The sequence below is a fragment of the Marmota marmota genome, unplaced genomic scaffold (genome assembly GCF_001458135.2).
Source record: "Marmota marmota marmota unplaced genomic scaffold, marMar, whole genome shotgun sequence".
In the NCBI taxonomy this organism is placed as follows: Eukaryota; Metazoa; Chordata; class Mammalia; order Rodentia; family Sciuridae; genus Marmota; species Marmota marmota.
Window position 1 is genome coordinate 2,285,565 of NW_025999990.1, and position 15,462 is coordinate 2,301,026.

The following is a 15,462-nucleotide window of genomic DNA, read 5'->3' on the forward strand; positions in this document are numbered from 1 at the left end:
ATTTCCCAACTGATGGAGATTTAGGTTGTTTCAAATGTCTGACTATTACCTATGATGCTATCCTGCAGAGTTTCAAGCACATCCTTGCAAGTTCCAAGAGCTTCTCTAAAGTTCTTCCTGGGAAAAGCATTTATGGATGTTAGTGGTCATTTTATAGTACCACAATTTTACCAACTCATCTTTTATGTTTTTATTTTACCACCTTTTAGTGATTGCTGTGGGTAAAATAATATGTCATTCCAGAGGATCAACTCTCTCTTCTTCTTCCAACCATAATAGTCAACTCTCACCCTCAACTGGAGTGACTCCTGCCTTGGTGGGGGGTCAGTGACAGGCTGACATCTAAATATGAAACCAAGTGCATCCAAGAGCCCATCAGTGTCAAACTATAGTTTTCCCAAGAGCACCATGGAAATCAGGCTACACTCACTCTTTCAACCCTAATCCTTCACAGTCCTGAAGACCCTTTCCTAAAACACAGATCTTCCTCAAAATCCTGGGAAGCTCAGTGTCAAAAGCCCTTCAACTCCCTGACCTTCATCTGCCTTTCTTTCTTCAAGTTCTCTGTAAAATCGAGCATGTACATCCCCTACTCTAGCCACATACTGGGAATTATTTCTTTCATTTCAATTCTACCTGCCAAAACCTTGACCATCTTTTAACATATTGAGCAAGCAGCTCCTTCTATTTCTCCCTGACTTTTCTGATTGGAATTAACCTTTCTCTTCTTTGAATCACGTTAGGTAGAACTAAAGACAAAAAACTAACTTGAGATTTAAAAGCATGCAAAGCAAAAAACAACAACAACAACAACAAAAAAGCATTCATTGCAGAGTTTTTGTACTATGTCCCTCACATCCCTATAGTTCTATAAAGTATTTGAAGTCATGGCCTCATATGTTGAATCTTCATCATCCTCACAATGTCCATCTAATAGACAAGTTCAAGCTTAGGGAGAAATACACTGAATAATTCTCAACACTTATCCTCTTTATATGAGCTACCATATCTACCCAAGCATATTTCAAATGTCTCACATCATCTGAAAATTTATAAAAGGAAAAAAGTAATAACTGAAGAAGGACCATATGTAAAAAGGAATTCTGTATTTTGAAAAGAATAACTTAGTGATTGATAAAACAATAGGCAAACGAAGATAGATGCAAATACACAACTGGATCTCAAAAGGCCTGAATTCTTTTAAGAAGTTAAAAAAAAGAAATAAGACAACCCTCAAGAAATGATGATCAGTTACCTGCATGAGCAGAGAGAGGCGAGTGTGGTCTAGGCAATGCTGGTGACTGTCCATTGCCTATCAAGCTTTTCCGGTTGCTTGTTCGACAACTGTCAAAAAGAAAGAAAAACCAGTTTTAAGGGAGAATATAGCACTAACAATATTCAAAAGAAAAACCAGTTTTAAGGGAGAATATAGCACTAACAATGTTCAAGCATGTCCAAGGGAGGAACAGACTAGTTTGAACCACCTGGAATATTTGCTCATGCTATTGCTAACATTATTGCAAATTACTAAGTATCCACTAATATTCAAGGGATGGCAGTCAACTGAATATTAGAAACTGTAATGCATTCATATAGCATAATACCATCAATATTCCTCACTGCCAGTGAAGCTACAATCACATGCCTTCTTTCAGCTCCTGTCTGCAAATATGTGACATGCCATATGCACAAGTGATAAATTAAGGATTCAAATCAGCAAACCACAGGTAGCATCTTTGTTGACATGAAATTTCTAATAGAAAATTACATGCAATGAAGCGCAATGACATTAATCTTACAATGATGCACTAATTAAAAATCTAATTATTTAGACAAATTTCATATTTGTGCCTTTTGTCAATAGCACAGCCGATGCCTAAGATAAATGTTCTTCACCACTCATTCATTTTTCATCTTGCACACTGAATTCAAATTCTTCATTAAGGTACATGTTTTGGAATCACAAAACAGATTCTAGTACCTTTAAGATAATACTGATGGCCCTTTACAAGCATGCTAGCTACTGGTTGTATCTTGAATACCCAGTAAATAGAAATAAATTACTATACATGGCCACAAAGCACTTTTTCTGTTTCTGCTAGTAGAAGGTTAAAAAATGGCTAATTCAATTCCAAAGTAACTTTCTCAAGGCTCAAAGAATAGGCAAACACAAAACCATTGACAGTGAAGTGGGTGTTATCCCATTTTGGATGGCTCTCCTTCAGTGCAGATGGGCACTTTGTTCTCCATCACCAGTACAGTAGTTAGAAAAAGGGGATAACCCCCCGACAAGTTACTTCCCTCACCTCCTCTGTAACAGTGTTCAGGGTGTCAAGACTCCACCATCCCCTACTGGGCTGCCCTCAACCATCATTAACAGTTTAGTGTGATGCTATTATTACTCAGGCCAGGCCTCTGTTATGCCAGGTTCCAGAAACAGTGTTCCCCTGACTCCTAATAGGTACAAGAGTTGACACATTTCAGGGTTTGGATAAAATATTTAAAAGGGACATTTCTAAATATTCAAGGAATACATTTCAAACCCAAACTCAATTTCTTCTAGCAATATTGACTTGGGAGCCTGTCCTCTTTCTTAGGTGTTTGCTCCTTATTATCATTTGTCAACATTCACATTCATAATTTCTTAAGGTCAGGCTAAATTTTTTATTTTCCTGACTGTAGCAATCAACATTTTCTAGTATTATCTGAGTTTAATTATGATCATGTTTACTTAGCCTTAAAGAAGTTGTTGAATAAGAATAGACCCTTGATACTTAACTATGAAGGTGGATTGTGATATTATCAACTCATCTATCAAGAACTGTATTCAACCTATTAAATTCATCTTCATTAAATCAAATAGTCTGATTGTTTTTAAAAGATACTATATAATATATTTAGTGTTAAATTAATGTCTCATTCCATTTCAGTAATGGAATACTAGACTTATTAACTAACTGATGTTAATAAAACAAATTATAAATGACAAGCTTATATCCTGGAAATCTTAGCAAACTTGTTTGAGCAAATTAACTGAAAATCGGGTTAATTATATTTAAAAAGGCTATTTGTATTCTATATATTTAGTATTTTATCTATATAATTCATAAAGATTTTTCTTAACATTTAATTATTAATGTTTATACATGAAAATAAAATAAATAAGATATCTGTATCAATATCAGTAGCAATCCAATGACCATCTTATCCAGTGAAATATGACACTGCTTCAGGAAAACCTTTAACAATTGAAGTTTCCGAAGAACCATATAGAAAAACCCAGAAAGCGAAATAGCCAACAATTCAGATTCAGAAAAAATAAAAACATAAACAAAAATGTCACAATTGTACCAGTTAAAGTCTATCAAAAAAAGATGCAACTGTAATTCCAAAAATATGATCCAAAAGAATCTCAAAAATAAATGTATAAGTAAAACCTGAAGATGGGTTTTATTTAAATAATTGGAGGCATAGCTCACTGACAAATGCCATGAATAATCTGAGCACACTATACAATCAAAAGTGCCTTTGATAATCCATCAATCTTCAACATGAAGCTAGGGATGGCATTAAAATTATCACAGATGTGGAACTTTCTTAAATCTCAAAAGTCAAACAGGGAGCTATCAAACATGAAATGCCCCCCAAATAACAAAACCAGAGTTTATAGAATACAGATCAAACCTGATTTTCATGTGTACATGAAATAAATCTCTATACTTACACACGACCAGTGTGACTCCGCATCATGTACAATCATAAGAATGGGAAGTTATATTCCATGTAAATATGTCAAAATATATTAAATTAAATAAAATAAATTATATTATATAAATATTATATAAAATAAAATACATTCTTGAAAAAAAACAAAAAAAAAAAAAAGAAGAAGAAGAAATAGGGGCTGGGGTTGTGGCTTAAGTAGTAGAATGCTTGCCTCCCATGCATAAGGCACTGGGTTGATCTTCAGCATCACCTAAAAATAAAATATTGTACCCACTGGAAACTAAAAAATAAATAATAAAAAAAAGAATTAGGAGCTTGGACTCATAAAACAATTTGTTGCTAACATTCTTAGGGTAAAGGGGCAATTTATTCTGCATTTAAGCCCCAATACCTAGATCTGTATATATATTGATACTTTTTAAATTTGGGACTCTACTGAGATGTTCTATGGAATATCCAGGTGGGGGAGGGGAAGGTCTGTCTATCTCAAAACTACCACTTCTAGTACTTCTGAGTATCACCTTATCTTATTGCTTTCGGTAGCTGATACCTAATAAATGAAATGCAATCTGTGTGTGTGTGTGGAGGGGAGTACTGGGGATTGAACCCAGGGCCTTGTGCATGCTACAGCTACACACAGCTCTACAATCTGCATTGAATCCCAAGATAAGGAAGCTCCAGGTGGGCTGGCCCTCTGAGTATTTGCATAAATTGCACAATACAGGGTACTACCTCCATTAATAATAACAAATGTAGTGTGATTTGATTGTTCATGTCATTTTCTCATGGTGCAAAATGCTGCACTGAACTCTATGGTGATTATTTATTCATCTGGGTGTCTCATGCATTTTTCTGCCCAGGAAAGGAGAAGCTTAAGGCATTCGAGCATGAGTCAGGCTCCCCAGGTGTTCATGACCACACCTACTCATTTATCCATGAAATGATTAAAATAATGGAAGCATCATTTAGGCAAAATAAACATTTCTTCCCTTTCACCAGCATGACTAAGTCAATTCTGGCTTGCTTTTCTTGGGCAGAGTTACCTAAGGGAAAAACAGGGGATGACCTATCAGGTAAAACAAAACAATGCCACTTCTTTAGCAGACCTCTCTCGTAATTTATCCTATTTCTAACATTTGGCCTCATAAAAAGTTTTCTCCATTAGGGACATAGGTGTATGACCACAAAAACAACACTAAAGAAACCTGAGTTATGAACTCAAGTTTCAGCATTCCATCCTCAAATGCGTTCTTTCAGCCTCACCCAAGGAGAAGTAGAGTCCTTTTGCCCTGCCCATAATCCAATCTCAAAGTCAAACCAACACCCACTTTTCACAAAGTGCTTCTTCCTCTTAGTCCTCTCTACTTGAATTCACATGGAAAGACTTACTGTTCCTGTGGAGAACATGCCCAGTTTGTTCTCTGAATTTGGAAGGTGACTCTCATTGTCCTATTAACACAATGGCATGGATTCTTTTCTTATAAAACCAGAGTTAGGTAGAGAAGACAGCAACTTGAGACAAAGGTAAACAATGGATTAGGACTAGAACTGATAATCACAAGAAAGCACTTCCTACCTCATTCATCTGGTTCCTCCCTGGAAAGATCCACCCAGGGACAACTAAAAGGCACAGAAACAAGGCTCCTACACAGGGCACAAGAAGTATGCCCTACCAACCATGGATTGAGGGTCTGAGAAGAATGGGAAGGTGGACAGAGGATGAGTGTTTTGGTATGAGTAGGACTGGCTGTCCCTGGAGGGTAGGGAGGAAAGCCGATGGGGCAGAACACTGTGTGTAGGAGTGTCACAGTCTGAAGGGCACTGGAGAGTGATGTGAGGCCACCACAAGGAAGTGTTGTATTTGTTTGCATGGTTTTGCTTGGGCAGGTGAGGTAAAGATTAAACAGGACACCACCCCTGCTCCTCAAGTTCACTGTCACCATCACCAAAGCAGTTGCACAATGAGCTCCTCATTCTCTTAATTACTGCAAACAGCATATTCCATTTGCTTGGAAGATGAAAAGATAGCTCATGCATTTCATCATCTAAGTCAAGCCTGACTTGGGGTGAGCACAAAGAGGAGTATGGGCTAATAAGCTGATGGACAGAAGGTTACGGAAGGAGGGTAGGAATTCTTGGTCCAAACCACCCACATTCCATTTTTGCCTAAATTGTCCTTAAGCTCAGGGCTCTATAAGAAAAGTTTGGCAGGTTCTGTTTTTGACATCTCTCACATGTCTTTTGACAAAAAGATTTAACCATTTCCTACTGACTCTCTAAAAGTTGTGAAGCTCAGCAGGATGTGGCCTTCTACAATGTACTAAGTAGCTGGAATCCCATTTAATTTTAACTGAACATTCACCTTGAGACATAAATTCTGGCATGTTAATTATGACAAGACAAATGAGAAGGGGAAACCCCCCCAAGAGCAGTCAGCACTACCTTCACAGGTGGCTTAAAAGGTCAATACTCTCTACAACACATGACAAACTGCCAATGAAGGGCAGTAATGACAGTGGATTAAACAAGAAGAGTCCCAGCTATAATGGGAAGCAAATCTACAATTTACTATTTCATCTTGATAAAAATTTTGACGAATTTTCACAGGAGACCAATTACAAACCAAAGCTTTACCATCCGTGAACACTTGCTAACTATGACCTAAAACCACAGTTGAATCTGAACACTTAAATATTTCTTAAACAGAGAATAAGGTTGAAATAGAGGAAACAGCAGGCCCAGGAGACAAAAATTGTCTAATGAATAGCTGCATAAATGTGATAAGATAGGTAAATTTTAGTTTCCACACATTTACAATGAAGTGCTTGGACCACATGAGAGAAAGTCATAAATAATTTTTTTGACTAAGAAATTTTTTAAAGATATAAAAATAATCCAACAATCCCTACCACTCTGAAATGAACAACTATATCATTTATCATATTGTGATAAATAGGTTTCATATACATATATGTAAATATGTATATTAAACCTATATCTACCTATATAAAGGTATCATACCACATATATCAGATACATGTTTCTATTTATAGAAATATATACATTCACATATTTATTTCTGTAAATATGTATATATTATTGTTTATCATATATATGTCCACACACACACACACACAGAAATATTAAAGATAGGGAAAATGTGATTTCTGGCATTCAAACCAGTAACTTCTTCCATCCTCCAAATGGGCAAGTACTCAAAGAACTTTGGCTTATAGCTTTCCCATTCATTTTTGGTACTACTGTAGCGTATGTACAATGAGCAAATATGTATAATGTATATGTACAGTGAGCAGAATGAGTACAATTTTACATTATAACTAGTGGAATCACATATCAGGAAAAACCGAAAAGACTGGAAATTGTGCAAAAAAAAAAAAAAATAATGGATTTCTCTTAAAGACAACATATTTCACTGCCTTTCTGTTGACTTGGCTATTTTAAAACTGCCAGGGTTAAAGGTTAAGTCATAGATAACTGATAGTAATGCTAATGATTCTTGTCCATAATAAGATAAATAATTTTTGCCTGGTGGAGATACAACTGACAACCTCCAATATAGAAAGATGACCTCAAACCTTTAATATCACAATGCTATAAGATATTAACCAGTTTTGCATCCACAAGCAATTCATTTCATAATCCTTGACTTCATATATATGCTCATATATATGTTTTTTTTAATTTCCTTTGATCTGCTTTAATATATTATTACTGTTCTAATTAATTAATACTTTAAATTAAATCTTTCACATGTGTTCATTTTGTATGACAGTAAGGTTTTTGAATTTTGGATAAATTATACTTGAGCATGCACATTACATTATAGATATTCTATAACTATCTTTTTTCTACTCAATGTTATATTTTGAGATTTAACCATGGCAACATAAATATGGGTCTAATTCATTTCTTTTTTAAATTATTCATTTGACACATTTTAAGACTTTTAGGATTCTTAAATGTTCTAAAATTACATATTGTGGACATTTCTTTTTCCTCTTTGCAACCTTAAATATCTAGGACTGTGAATTTGTAAATCTAATTGCAAAAGCCTTGCAAAATATCTTTAATAAGAGCTGTACTTGAAAGAAAAATTGTATCATGCAAGAAAATCTTCCTTAAAATCTTCTTTGGATACTTCTTCCCTAAATTCTGCTTATTGCTGCCTCCCCAAATCTCTATCTTTGCCTTTGTCTTACTTTTCCCAGAAGTAACTTGTCTTCCTCATGTAAATCAATCACTCCTTTCTCAGGGCATTTTCAAGTCAACATTTCCACCACTTTTCCTGAACAACACAAGGTCATACCTCATGGCTGGCCAGATAAGCACTATTACTTCTTGAAGGCAACAGAGAACAAAGCTTTACTATTTCTGTCTCTGTCACATATGCTTTGTAGCTTATGAAGTTAGGGATTGCTGGTGTCTTTCCTATGGCCCCTAAAATCCAGGTTCCTTCAGGCTTTCATTAAATCATTCAGCAAATTACTTTTTGAGTGCCTAGGAAATGCTAGGCACTATTCTGAACAAACAAAAATGCCTGGCCTCATTTTGGGAGGGAAGCAGATAGTAAACACAATAAATTAGTAATATTTATACTGTGTGAGATGGTGATAGAGGAAGAGTAAGGCAGATGTAGGTAGGAAGTACTGGAGTGAGAAGTTCAGATTTTAAACAGGTGTTCAAGAAAGGCCTCTCTGGGGAGGTGATATTTGGGAAAACCAGAAAGTGAGGAAGTGAAAGTGCAGTAGGAGCAAATGCCCTGAAGCATGAGTGCTGCTGAAACAGCAAGCAGACCACTGAGGCAGAAGTATGTGTGTGTGTGTGTGTGTGTGTGTGTGTGTGTGTGTTTGTGTTTTTTTTAGGGGAGGGGGGTGTCCAGAAGACCAGAGCAGAGGGGAAAGACAAAAAGCACATCTTGGTATCTTGCAGGCCACAGTACAAAGTCTGATTTTTAGTCTGAGTGAAAATGGAAGCTCTTGGAGAGTTTTGAACACAGTCTGACTTCTGTTTTAAAAGGATCATTCCAGCTGCAAAATTGATAGTTGAAGACCAGTTTGGAAGTGAAGTTGATGTGCATCCCAAATGCACTCTCATTGCCTATAATTCTGTTTTAAATAGATCATTTTATTTTAAAAATCTGAACAAAAATGGCCACAGAATTCAATGCAAACATTACTTATTAGTCCATATTCTTTGTACAGCCTCCAAAGCACTGGTGAATCAGCAAGTGCTGATTCTGCAACAACTACCAAGCTCCAGTGCTTCAGGCTTTTGCATATTTGCATGAACTAATAACCTAGTTCATAGTTATCAGGGTGATGTAATTGTTGACATGGTTGGCTTGATACCTAACTAAACTTTTCCATTAGCAGAAAAAGCTCTTTTTAAAGGCATTAATTATAGTAGGGATGAATGGTTGCTCATGCTGTTTTCACCTAAGAACAAAAAATTTAGGATAATTACAAAGTGAAGTATAGGTCTTTTGAGATTTCAAAAATTCTGAGGAAAATGAATAGGAATATATATGTATGTATATATAGTAAAAGATGACATATACACATAGATATATGTACATATATGCCTGCATGTATGTGTGTATACACACACACACACAGAGCCTTTATAGTGCTTCTTAGAAATACTAATCCATTAAGAAAAACTCACAGAGAGGTCTGGCCCAATTTTCTGTCTTCATAGAAGAAAAAGAGAAAGCTGAACATGCAGATGTTAATAAGGCACTATCCAATGTGACAAATATATACGGAGAGCCTTTTCCTATGGACAAAATACTGTGGGAGATAAGAAAATGAAGATACTCTCAAAGTATTTAAAATAGAATATTGATTCACAGATAACTACATTCTAAGCAAAATCTGGAAGAGAGGTACAACAAAAATTTGTTGCTATCTGAAGTGTAAGATAAATTCACAACCAGCTTTTGAATGTATTTTCATAATAAACAAACACTAGAATTTCACAGTATATACTAAGCACTGAAAATTACCCATCAGTAAATCTACATCATAAATTTCACCCTATGAAAGTTCACAGGATTTTAAAAAATAATCTCTTAATCTCTAGAGATTGCCTGTCACAAATACTTTTTTTTTTTTNAAAAATAAAAAGCTGTTTCCTCCCCCAAAATACAAAGGTCTGTTTCCTCTCTCGGGCTGCAAGGACTCCAAGACCACTCCATTCTGACCCACAAAAGTGAGAGAAGATTACTTCTGGGGCTACAGAATCTCCATTTGCATGACACTCAATAGAAATTTATTTCAGCCCGGAATGAACAGCATGGCTGTTGAACACCTTCCAGCTCTAAAGCATTTTGCTTTTGTATGGCAGTCTGGCACACCGCTGTGCCCACAAGTGCACTGCCCCGTTCCATGTGCCTCCACCACCAGAACACAAACACACAAACGTGCACAGCGGCATCAGAGCTCCACTTTGTTCTTTTCTGTGAGGCAAAGTCATGTGGCAAGGAGCCAGTCTCTTTCTGTTCATTGCATTTTGGTGCTAGCTGCTCCTAATTCAGTATCTTGCAAAATGACATTCTGCTAATGACTTGAATGTCAAAGCTGGGATAATGGCAGAAGTAGAAGGAAATGTTTCCTAAATGGAGAAGCAACAGGAAAACTGCCAAGTGTATATTAAAATAAGTTGTGTGTTTACCCCCTACTTTAGTGCTTAGTCCCCTCCCATTTGTTCCCAACATGAAAGGGAAGTGGCACTCTAAGAAAAGAAGAATAGTGAATAGCTCACCTTAGGGAAAGCACAGGGGGGGAAAACCAAACAAACAAGAGGTCAAAGGAATGTTTTCCCTTAATTAACTTGACAGATGTCTTTTCCTTTCCTCATTTGCATTCACTGATGTTTTCTTAGCCATTCTCTCATTTTGCCAAGATGAAATTGGCCACAAGGAACCTGTTCTGTTGCTAAAGACAAGAAAACTGGGGAGATTGGGGAGATACCAGAAGACACTGGCCTATAAGTTGTTCTGCTTTCAGTCTGGGTAATCAGTGCTACTTGCTATTGTCATTTATGGGCTGAAAAATGATGTGGTGATTTGACAAGGAAGCACCATTAATTAGTGGCAAATAGAGCCTAAGAAGAGGGGTCATGCGGCTTCCACAACCAGGACACTTCAAAGTTAGAAACTGCTTTAGATGTATACATACATTTAACCACTTCTTATGTGAAGGCATAATAATTCTGTCCCACAAAGACAGAGTTAAGTTCTATTTTAGACATAATGGATTTGAGCACTTGCCATCAGTAGACCTGGTTTCAAATTCCAACTCCCCCTGAACCTCAATTTACTGATCTGTAGAATAAGGATAAGAATATCAATTACCACAGAGGGCTACATGGAGATCAGATGAGATAAAGTATGTAAAGAAATTAACATAGTGCCTAGCCCACAGAAAATGCTTATAAATATTAACTGTTACAAATAAAGTATGTGGACTGTCTCTCTCTAGCACACATTCTCTCATGCATGATACCTGCATGTTTAGAAATGTCACACTAAGGCTTTCCTTTATGGATTGTGGAATAATTAATGTATCACTGCCCAATCAAAACAATGAATTATGCAAGAACTAAAGAGGCTAACTCAGGCAGCAAGACTCCATAGTAAATACAAATATTAACTTCATTATAGGCAGAATGTGTCAGTAAGAAAGGGGACTTGTTGGTTTTAGAAACAGAAAGAAAGAAAGAAAGCTTAACCCCAAGCTCAACCCCAAGCTCAGAGTATTCACCCAAGCACTTGCCAAAGGCTTCAAGCTGTCAGGGTCAAGACGGAGCAATATTCAGGGGACTGCACCCAGCGGATTTCAGGGTTTCAGACCAACTGTCAAAACTATGTGCATCAGCTCAGCTTAGACAGTGCCTTCAGTCATTTAAGGTATATCTCATATCTTTCTATGCTTCCATATTGCCCAAACAATCTTCTGATGAACTTCACAGACGGGTATGTTCAAAAAGAAATAAAACAATAATAATAACAGCTGATATTATAAACGAGGTATTTACTATACTCCAAGCAATGGTTTAATTTTCCTGATGATCTTGTAAGGTAGAACTTGCTTTTATCTACATAGATATGAAAACTTAAGAACTGAGAAGTTCTATAACTTCCACGATGGCACAAATATTAAGTGGAAGAAAACTAGGATGCCAAACAAGACAGTTTGCCTTCAGAATCTATGCTTTTAACTATTTTGCTAGATGGTATACAAAGCAGAGACTGAGAACTTTAAGGGGCCCAGGCCCAATATGACATTTACTCTGGTAAACTGATATCTCAGCATTCTGTTCATACATAGATCATGAGTGCTTGTTAACTATGATTTTCTTCCTATGAAGGTGGAACTGCTTCTGGGATAACAACTGAACCAGAATTTTTACCCTGAAGCACTAGCATCATGTACCAGAGGTGGCTACAGTTATCAAGATTCACACCTGACTGTCTTTATGAAGACAGCAAGCCTGACTCCAGTGGATAGACACCCCATTAAGCAGGAATGCTTTTTATCCCAAGACACAATTGTGTACACATTTTTCAAGCCCATGGTAGACACACAGGTGAGACATGCACATGACTGGGCATTTGCTCTTCTACAGTGTATTGCCAACAATCCAAAGGTAGATGATGCAACACATGGATTATCCAGAGCAGCTAGCATTTCTTCCTTATTCCTGCCCTAACCAGCTAGTCTAGCCAGACCCAACTGGGGAGAACTGTGTTGACACATTGTGTGTCAGATTTTTGTTCCATTGTTTCTTAGTGAATTGCCAAATCAATTCTAAAATTCTGTATCACCACCACTCCCCTTTAAAGCAGATTTTTAATTTATTATTATTTTTTTCTTATTATTTCCAGGTAACTGATTGAAAGTATTCAGGAACATAGAAATCAGGTTTGTAGTGTGAAGTATCCTTGTACACCCTGGCTTTGGAGAAAAGGACTAATTGCCCTCCCACATCAGGAAGCAAATTTAGCCAGCAGAAGACCTAAAACATACAATAAAGTATACTAACTGCATTATTCAGATAAAGCTATTTTAGAGGTTGAAGTATTTACAAATAATATATCCCAAAGAAAACTCAACAGCTTAAAACCTATGTATTTACAACTTGAATAGGCTTGTGACCCCAAATCTTGGATTCTTTTGTTGCACTTTTATTTTTCAAGATGTCATTCCTTTAGTCTCACATCTATTCTTATTCTTGGCCTCCAAATTCCAGGAGAACATGCATGAAAGGGTCTGTGTATAGATAGAGGCCTCACCAAACCTTATTAACTAGGTTAAAACCAAGGAAGGAATTCATACAAAAAAAGTTTTTGGTTACTAAGGAAAAGTGTAACTCTGGTGCAGTTGCCTTCAGATCTCTGACATGCTTCTTATGGGCATGGACACTTGCTTCTCCTAAGTCCACCCTTCTGTTTAATAAGATGACCTCATTCATACCTAGCCTGGGATTTGGTCCTTATTAGTAAGTACCCTGAGTTCCAGAAAAACACACTATCTCCGCCTCTGCACTGTATTCACCAGACACCCAACCTAAACTCAGTCTGCATTCCCTTCAGTGACTCAGAGAGTTCCTGTTCATTGTGCTTCTGGATCCTGTTTATTAAAGTTATGGAATCCTGGACCTTCCCATGGAAACACTTCTAAGCAGAAATTCAATGGTATAGAGAGATGGCACCCTACTGTGTAAACTTTCTATATTGAAAGGGACCTTGAGTAACTCACCCATATGAAATTAAACTCTACATCAAGATCAGAATCAGGATACCTCCATGTAATGAAAACAAATCATGGATACTTTGAGAGACATGAATGTGAAATCTTCTATTGGCTATTTCTAAATCAACCCTAAATCCTACTGAAAGGGCAAAATCGCATGAAATACAACTAAACCCATCTTGAAACTCTGTCAATAGCCACCAAGTGAGTCACTCTTTCAGCTTTGTGGTCACATCATATTTTCATTCACAGTATAATCATAAAATTGTAGGGCTTGTTTGTATAACAAACAGTGTTTTCTGCATCCTTAAATTAAGAATCTCTGTTCAGAGGCCTGTCCTCAGAAACTAGCAATACACACTGTAGGCACCAGTGTTTATGAACTTGCAAAATTACACTGTAAAGAGCAAACCACTTTGTATTTAGTTTGTCTCATGTACAATACTACAAAATTTTGATGTTATATACATCAAATGACAAGAAATCATTTTTTAGATTTGTATCATAAAAGATTCAGTATTTGGGTCTGGGGATATGTAGCTTTATGGTAGAGCACTTGCTCAGTGTTTGGGAGGCCCTGGGCTCAATCCCAGGACCCATAGAACAAAACAAAACAAAAATCAAATAAACAAAAATTTAGTATTTTTAAATAGTATGAAACAAAGTAGGTGAGTGGTAACCAACAGGTTCTACTGACTTTTTACAGTCAATATCAAATGATGAACCATTTAGAATCAGGATGAAAGGGCAGTTTGGAAATGCAAGTGATAAATAGTTTCATAAGACACAGTGAACTCCCATCCCCCTCCACCAGTACAGCCATTAACTTGATTTTCTTGTTTTAACTCAAAGAAGAAACTTGTTTCTCTGATGTATACATAGCTTTATTCCTCCACCCCAACTCCCCCAACATTTTCTAAAGTGTCTTGCCCCAAGCAGAGGACTGGTTATCAAGACCTAAGAGACACATTCTCATGAGTTTTTAACCAGGAAATCTGGGGAGGGAAACATTTCCCTGCATTTTTAAATGGCTCTATTGTTCAGGGAGGCCATGGACTTTGTGTAGCTGGGAGGACAAATAAATAAATAAATTAAATCCTGTCTACCTAAGTTCACAGAATACTATGTAGTCATATTAAAAAACAACTAGAGGGAAAAATAAAACAAATCAACCTACAGGATCATCTAAACTGGAAAAGCAACTGTCAGAGAAAGATTTCAATACACAGGTAGGCAAAGTATTCCTGGAATGTTAAATATTCCTGAAGCATGGAGGCAGTTTTTGAAATAAGTAACATAGAAAGAAATGATAGTTAACGAAGAAATGATTTTTTTTTTGTCATTGAGAAATAAAAGAGTGGGGGGTGGCAGAAGAGTTTCCCAGGAGGAAGTTATTTTTTAATGTGTTTATTACATATTGCTGAACAAAATAAACAATTTGATTTGCAAAATAATCTTTAAAAAATTTTGTGTTAGGGTGAATACCAGTTGAAGCAATAATTAATGTTTGTGTAATGGCTGAAAGAGAGAGCGAGACAGAGCCAAAAAAAAAAGGAGGGGGGGAAAGATACAGGCAAGGTGACTTCAGCACCATAGTTAGGAAGAATTAATGGTATATTAATTATAAATGCTACCTAACCTCTAATCCTTCTGGCCCTCATTGTCACAGCCTTGCTCTAGAAATTAGTCATTTTTCAACTGTTAAAACTTCATCTTAGAGAAAGAACTTTGATTAGTTTTCTGCTCCCTATTTTAAGATATGGTTTTACCTCAAAAAGATGAATGTCTAACTCATCCAAAAGAAAGAGTTAATCAATTTGTATAGAAATGAAGAAAACTGCCTCCCTAATCTTTTTAAAATGTTTTTTGAAAAATTGATAAGATCTAGGGATAGAAATAGGGCTGGCAACTTTTCTTAGCATGGCTCATTTTGGGGTTATTCTGTCCTCCAAATGCTTTT

General features: G+C 36.4%; 1 protein-coding gene across 16 annotated transcripts in view; it reads right to left on the reverse strand.

The window, feature by feature from the left end:
- Mast4 (microtubule associated serine/threonine kinase family member 4) overlaps positions 1 to 15,462 on the reverse strand; it is a 555,412-nt gene that overhangs the window by 110,951 nt on the left and 428,999 nt on the right. For all 16 annotated transcript variants that reach the window (XM_048806078.1, XM_048806082.1, XM_048806083.1 and 13 more), the window contains one exon: positions 1,256 to 1,344. In XM_048806078.1, coding sequence (XP_048662035.1) covers positions 1,256 to 1,344 — 89 coding nt within the window. The remainder of the gene's footprint in view (positions 1 to 1,255; positions 1,345 to 15,462) is intronic.